The sequence below is a fragment of the Triticum aestivum genome, chromosome 1B (assembly GCF_018294505.1).
Source record: "Triticum aestivum cultivar Chinese Spring chromosome 1B, IWGSC CS RefSeq v2.1, whole genome shotgun sequence".
In the NCBI taxonomy this organism is placed as follows: Eukaryota; Viridiplantae; Streptophyta; class Magnoliopsida; order Poales; family Poaceae; genus Triticum; species Triticum aestivum.
The window spans coordinates 624,890,747-624,898,283 of record NC_057795.1 but is presented as its reverse complement, the minus strand read 5'-3'; the positions used below and the strand labels follow the sequence as shown (position 1 = coordinate 624,898,283).

Here is a 7,537-nt window from a genome sequence, read left to right as displayed (position 1 = left end):
ATCCTGTTGTAACACACATGGCTAGTACTTAGGAACAATGGTAGTAGCAACCAATATGTGATTACATGGTTAAAGCGACAGTGATATTTCCAATGCTCCAGGGTTTAAGTCACGTTCCCGTCGATGATGAGGTGCCTAAGGTGACTTCGTAAATCTCAAGATATGTCGGCTCAGTCTCTCGAAAATACTCATAGCGGTAGGGTGTACGTGTGTGTACGTGTGTGTACGTGTGTGCTCCAGGGTTTTTTTGTTTGACGTTCAACCATACGCATGCAGTTTTTAAAAATGGGAGCGTGTGTGTGGCGGTAGTCTCATTTGATATTTTCCCCACCTCGTCCCCTCCTCCCCGTCAATCCCGGCGAGTTGGATCCATCCGTTTCCCGCGTCCGGCGCCGCCGAACCCGCCGCTCCGCTCCTCGCCATGCATCCTCCCGCCACCTCGCGGGAGCCACTCCCTCCTCCCATCCACTGGATTGCCGCGGAGTGGATCGGAGACCCGCCCAGACCGGCTGGATTTCTTTGGTCCGTGCGGAGATTTCTCCTCCTTTTCTGCCTCACGCACCTCGTAATGCCCCACCATCGGCGACCCCGCCGCCGGCAACGGGACGCAGCTACCCGCCCAAGCCTCCTCGCATAAGCGACTCGGACTGGATCCTCCGTCTGCTGGTAAGGAACCCTAGCTTTGATTCGACCGATTCTTCCAGTCTGTCGCTGCCTGGTTGGTACCCTGTTGATTAATTGATCTAACACATTACTTGTTCGATCAGATTCTCCCTTTTCAACGCCCAAGATCAATCTCGGTTGGCGCTTCCCAAGGTGCGGCCGCGGTTTATTTTCGACAATTTAGTGCACATTCCGTAGATTAAAGGGAGAACCCGTGCCTGGTGACATCTCAAATGAAATGCGCAGCCGAACCATAAATTGTTCAGGCGAGCTCCCCTTTTTACAATTTTTATGTGTGATAGAATGTTTCAGGAGTTCTGAAAAGAATCACAGATGTCGTATAGATAGTCATGTAGACCTGCAAGTTTTGATATCCGAATTTGTTGCTATTACCGGGAACATATATTTGCCGTGGCAAATATATCAATAGTTGTCTTTAGGTTCTCGACAACTTTTGATGACTTTTATCATCTTTCTACTATAATGTTGTTAGTACTTTTAGAGCATCATATGGTTCGCAAATCGTGAAGGGGACACAAGGTCCCTTGGACACACTCACACACGCCACCTCCCCATTTGCAGAAATGCCATGGTTTATATTTAAAGATTAGGTGAAGTTCCTTGTCAAGTCGGCGTAGCACACCCAAAATTATATAAATCGGTAAAATTTCAGTATCCATGGCTTACAATAAGGGACATTCCATTTGAGAAATATACGGATTTTTGGAACATAGTCCTGCATTATTCATATATGAACTAAAAAGTACTGTTTTTTCTTTTGTTGGCGATACCAAGGCTGAATTTGATGTTGACATTTCCATGTTTACATATATTGTGTAAACAACCTTTTTTTAATAGTTTTGGAACAGTGCATTATAAGTTCATAACCACCTTCGCACTCGCAATGGGGATGTGGGGAATACTTAGGCACCAAAATCACATTCATTCGCCTATATATATATATTCATTTTTTTACCTGCCTGTTGTGATGCTGGTACCCCATTATGAGTTTATCTGTGCAGACACAAGTAATCAAAAGGTGAAAATAGAATGGTGACCTGTTGCAGTTTAGATGACACCAGATGATAACGTGAGATTCCACATACTGTGCTATGTAACATTTGCCTTTTTTGGTTGGACACACATTTATTTATTGAATAATCAGCAATGCTAATCTGTACTATATTTTACATGTCCGAAAGGCCCTTATCACTTTAAAGAAAGGCAGCAAGCTTATCAAGTATAGTCGGAAGGGAAAACCCAAGATTCGTGAGTTCAGACTTTCTGGTGTAAGTTTTTGTGTGCGTTTGTGTGGTACCAATGTTCATGTTCTTATTACAGGATGAGAACACAAGTCCTTATTTTCTCATTACAGGACGAAACAGCTTTAGTTTGGTACTCGCACAGCAAGGAAAAGTGCCTCAGACTGTCTTCCGTGTCTAAAATCATACCTGGACAGAGAACTGTAAGTTGAACTACCACTGATCAGTTAACCGTTGGTGGTTACGTTGTTGGTTTACATTCACAGGATCAAATTTTATATCCAAGGATTTACTAAGATGAGTTCATGGATTATTTCAGTTTAATTTTATTTGACATCCGAGGGGAGCCTTGGCGCAGTGGTAAAGCTGCTGCCTTGTGACCATGAGGTCACGGGTTCAAGTCCTGGAAACAGCCTCTTACAGAAATGTAGGGAAAGGCTGCGTACAATAGACCCAAAGTGGTCGGACCCTTCCCCAGACCCTGCACAAGCGGGAGCTGCATGCACTGGGGCTGCCCCTTTTTAATTTTATTTGACATCCGGAATTGGGACCTTATGCGTTTGCCCTTTCTTTGACAGGCTGTTTTTAGGAGGTTTCTACGCCCTGAGAAGGATTACCTATCATTTTCACTAATATACAAGAACGGCCAACGTTCCCTTGATCTGGTAAAAGATAAATTCTTTATACTCGTTTGGACTGATGTAAAATGCTTCATGCTTGATATGCTTCGTACGATGATCTATCGAAGACAATAATGACACGGAATTCTAGCTGATCTACAGGTTTGCAAGGATCAAGCAGAAGTTGAAGTGTGGTTTTCAACACTTGAGACACTGATTACTGCATACCGTGTAAATTTTCCAACAGATAGTGATAGAATATCATTTTCTGATGTAAGTTGTTGGTCTTCCTAAACAGTTTATTTCATTATTTACAATCAATACAAATATTATAAGCATTCCTCTATAAAGTAACTGAGACAGCATTCCGATATCATCTAGTATCAATTAGTTAAGTCCTTTTGCAACGGCTTGCTTCCTTTAGAAGCCATAATTTTTAGAAGCTACTAGTGACTTGTGAGCTGCTTCAGCTTCCCTAAGCTGCCCAATAATGGTGCACATAAACTATGTTACTTATCTTATTTGAGCATACAAGATTATAACTGTTAAACTAGAAGAGATTATACTTGCGCACTGATGTGATTTACGACAGTCCTGTGCTAAGGAAGCAGTGCTTGGGATGCCATTTAATTCTTATTTGTTGTGTGGATTAGTTATCATCTGATTCCCTATTATGTATCCATCTTACCGCTCCTTGTATCAGGCAAAGATTGGAGAGTGGCTTACACTTGATCATAATTTTCAGAATGTTCTTGTTTAATACGCGTATCCCTTTTTCAGGAAGTGTCCCAATATCAAGATGCGTATGATACAAGATTAGATATTGCCTCAAGTATTAACCGCACTTATTACTCAGCTGGTTATGGCGCAGCCTATTCATTGAATTCTTCAAGAGCAGATGTTAGATCAGATCGTGCAAATATGCTAAGAGTAAGTACGGGAGACAGTAGTCGGATTAGTATTTCCAGCAGCATCCCTAGTTCTTCCAGTCAAGCTTCTGGACCAGATGATATAGAATCCCTTGGTGATGTTTATGTATGGGGTGAGGTGTGGACTGATGTGCTCCCCCCAGAAGGATCCTCAAACTTTTTGTGCTCCAAAACAGATGTTTTGATTCCCAAACCTCTTGAGTCGGATGTTGTTTTGGACGTACAGCAGATATCATGTGGTTCGAGGCACATTGCTCTTACTACCAGACAAGGAGAAGTATTCACTTGGGGTGAAGAACTTGGTGGGCGGCTTGGTCATGGAACTGATGAAGATATTAGTCGCCCCAAACTTGTTGAATCTTTAGCAGTGTCCAACGTGGAGTATATTGCATGCGGGGAGTTTCATACTTGTGCTGTAACTGCCTCTGGTGATTTGTACAATTGGGGTGATGGTTCTTACAATGCCGGATTGCTAGGAGATGGCATTGGGGCTAGCCATTGGCTTCCAAAGCGAGTGTCAGGACCTTTAGAAGGGCTTCAAGTGTTGTCTGTTGCATGTGGCTCATGGCATTCAGCACTTGCCATGTCAAGTGGAAAAGTATTCACTTTTGGTGATGGGACATTTGGTGCTCTTGGGCATGGAAATCGTGATAGTGTTGCCTACCCAAAGGAAGTTGAATCTTTGAGTGGATTCAGAACAATGAAAGTTGCATGTGGTATTTGGCATTCCGCAGCAATTGTGGAGACCAATAGTCAGACAGGCGTGAATTTGGTATCCAGGAAGCTATTTACCTGGGGTGATGGAGATAAAAACCGCTTAGGTCATGGAGACAAGGAGGCTCGGCTGGTTCCCACCGTTGTTCAAGCCCTTGTTGATAATAATTTCCATCAGGTAGCCTGTGGACATAGTATGACTGTTGCACTCGCCACATCTGGTCATGTCTTCACAATGGGTAGCTCTAGTAATGGTCAACTTGGGAATCCAAAAGCCGATGGTAAACTACCTTGCCAAGTACAAGACAAGTTGAACAGTGAGTTGGTTGAAGAGATCTCATGTGGCTCTAACCATGTTGCAGTCTTGACTTCACGGAGTGAAGTATATACTTGGGGTATGGGGGCCAATGGAAGGCTGGGACATGGTGGCATTGAAGATAAGAAGAAACCAACTATTGTGGACGCATTAAAAGACCGCCACGTTAAAAGTATAGCATGTGGTTCAAACTTTACGACATGCATTTGCATACATAAGTGGGTTTCAGGTGCAGATCAGTCTGTCTGCTCAGGGTGTAGGCAACCCTTTGGTTTCACAAGAAAGAGGCACAATTGTTACAATTGCGGGCTTGTTCATTGCCATGCATGTAGTTCAAGGAAGGTCCTGAAGGCTGCGTTGGCACCAACTCCTGGCAAGCCACATCGTGTATGTGATTCATGTTTCATGAAACTGAAAGCTGCAGATAGCGGCGGCACCAGTAGTCCGTTTAATAACAAAAAGAGTGTCATGACTCGTCGTTCTGTTGATATCAAAGATAAGTCAGAGAGGCCAGACATAAGGCCTTCAAGGCTAGCAACAGCAGCAACAGCAGAGCCAGTCAAGTATGCAGATGCAAAATCAGTTAGAAGTGACATAAAACCTGACCCTGTGTCCAATGCGAGGGCACCCCAAGGTCCTGCTACAGCTTTGGCAGTCCCAACTACTTTTGTAAAGCCTATGGGAATGGGAGGAATGGGCGGAATGGGGGGGATGGGCGGAATGGGGGGAATGGGCGCAATGGGTGGAATGGCTATGGGAATGGGAATGGGAGTAAACATGGCGCCAATGGGAATGGGCATGCCTGTGGTGTCACAATCTCATAAGAAGCCAAGTCCAGCTCCAACAATGTCAAGTGCTCTGTCTGTTAAAAGTGACACCAAAGATATCGATAACCTGAAGAAGACTAATGAGACGCTGAATCAAGACATCTCAAAGTTGCAAACTCAGGTATGATTTAGAAGTCTAGGTCATTTTTTTTACTGTATCTTCTTGGCTTTAGCATGGTTAGCTGATTTTGATAAAATCCCATAATTTTGATAGGTTAATAAGCTAAAACAGAAATGTGAAGTCCAAGATGAGCAACTACAGAAATCAGAAAGAAGAGCTAAAAGCGCTGCCTCTCTAGCTGCAGAAGAATCTAGCAGACGCAATTCCATGTTGGACTTTATTAGGTTTCTTGACACAGAGGTATAGTAGACTACCACTCCTTTCTAACTGTATATGCAACTTGAACTCTTTATTGGAGCCCTCTTTTGCCTATCATGCTGCCATATTTATTGTGCTTTCTTCTATTACACCATTTAAAGTGTTCACACCTCTATATAATTACTTCAATAAAAATACAATAAGAGGTGTGCTTCAGGGATATTCAAATGAAACAAGCAATAAGGTATTAGTATTTTTATATTTAGTGGCTCATATAGCAAGATCCGCTCCATATTTTGTTGATCTGTATTAGTGGATGCTCATAGTAACTTCACTTCCTTTCAATATTCAGCTCAAGGGGCTTGTAGATAAGGTGCCTGCTGAATTCTCTGACAGTATAAAAGACTTGCAAAGCCAATCGGAGAAATATCTCACCGGGCAGTGTAGTCATTCACCGGAGGCCATTTCTGGGCATGAACAGTCTCGCCTTCCCATCGGCGGGATGCATGAAATAACACACCACGGCAGGTCCACTAGCATGGGTAACTTGGATGGCAGTTCCTTGACAAGCGAATCTCCATGCCATCGATTCATGGACAGCAACGGGAGGGCTCCAGGCGACTTTGCACCAAAGTATGGCACCCATGGTGAGGTGCAGCTGATCGAGCAGTTTGAGCCAGGAGTTTATGTCACACTTATCCAGCTGAGAGACGGCACCAAAGTATTCAAGCGTGTCCGGTTCAGGTACTCCATTCCCACCCCTTTTACTGCTTTATGCATACATCTGAATCTTATTTTTCTGAGAATGAGAGGCATACATCTCAACAACTTGTTTGAGGCATTTGTATCACATAACAACCCAATAACAAAACCCTGAAGGTGCCGGGGCATATTTACTTACGGTTCTTTCTCTTGAAAATCTTTGTTAGCAAGAGGAGATTCGCCGAGCAGCAGGCTGAGGAGTGGTGGAGGGAGAACCAGGAGAGGGTGTTCAGGAAATACAACCACGCACCTACCTAGGCTCAGCATCGGCCACCTACACGAGACGAATTGCGCCGTTGATGCTTGGGATTCCGCGTTCCCCACTGCCAGCTGACGTTTAGTCTGAAGATCCTGGCGACTGTTTGTTCTTTTGATGATCATCTTGTGTTTTCTTCATTTTTTTGCTTGTTTTGGAATATGTTTAATTTCCATTCCCTTGAGCCTATTTGCTGGGAACGTGTGTTCAGGTTGGGAACACTTGTTTGTGGCTTCCCAGCGAGGTAAAATAGTTTGTGTCGATCGGACAAATATAATTCGAGAAAGTATGTATAAATGAATGTAAGGCAATAAGTCCGCACACGAGTTATGAACCTGAAGGACATTTTTCAGCAGTAGTAAACAAATTAGAAATTAATGTTGTGTTTGCTTCAAGCCCAAGCCAAATCAACCAGAATTCTTGGTTTTGGTTGTGTCACTGTTGGTAAGAACATCGAACTAGAATTGGCTATGGAACATAGAAGTGTCAAAATATTGGCAACCATCTGAAGTATCAAAATTTTGCCTGTGCAAATTATGAAGCTGAACCGCATTCTTGGTAACGGTGTAATCGCGAATGCGAGGTAATAAGGCCGCATGGCGCTCATCTCAACATTGAACAGCAAGTTATGAGGCTCAGCCAACTTTATTTTTCAGCAGTAACCATTGAAGACCAAGACAAGGATACTCTTTGTTTGAGAATTAGGAGGATCCTTTTCGACTTTCCTCCTTTTCATTAATTCGGAATTTCGGTTTTTGAACACGTCACGCGTCCTTCAATGAAACGAGCCCTCCCTTGGTATTCAAATTTCCATCACCATGCATCAGTCGAATTAAAAAGATGCGACAAAAAAAATCAAGCGTCACAAA

General features: G+C 43.3%; 1 protein-coding gene across 2 annotated transcripts; it reads left to right on the top strand.

Annotated features, from left to right (window-relative positions):
• Positions 1–324: 324 nt before the first annotated feature.
• Positions 325–7,002, top strand: LOC123143154 (PH, RCC1 and FYVE domains-containing protein 1). 2 transcript variants are annotated; one of them, XM_044562001.1, is made up of 11 exons: positions 325–666; positions 768–816; positions 1,686–1,753; positions 1,866–1,952; positions 2,039–2,128; positions 2,504–2,590; positions 2,708–2,818; positions 3,326–5,452; positions 5,546–5,692; positions 6,003–6,394; positions 6,580–7,002. In XM_044562001.1, exons 3-11 carry the CDS (start codon positions 1,736–1,738, stop codon positions 6,668–6,670), a joined length of 3,150 nt encoding a protein of 1,049 aa, XP_044417936.1. In that variant the 5' UTR covers positions 325–666; positions 768–816; positions 1,686–1,735; the 3' UTR covers positions 6,671–7,002. The 2 variants fall into 2 exon arrangements, with proteins under 2 accessions (XP_044417936.1, XP_044417944.1); XM_044562009.1 differs by lacking the exons at positions 325–666; positions 768–816 and having other exon boundaries at positions 1,866–1,932; positions 2,697–2,818.
• The last annotated feature ends 535 nt before the right edge of the window (positions 7,003–7,537 follow it).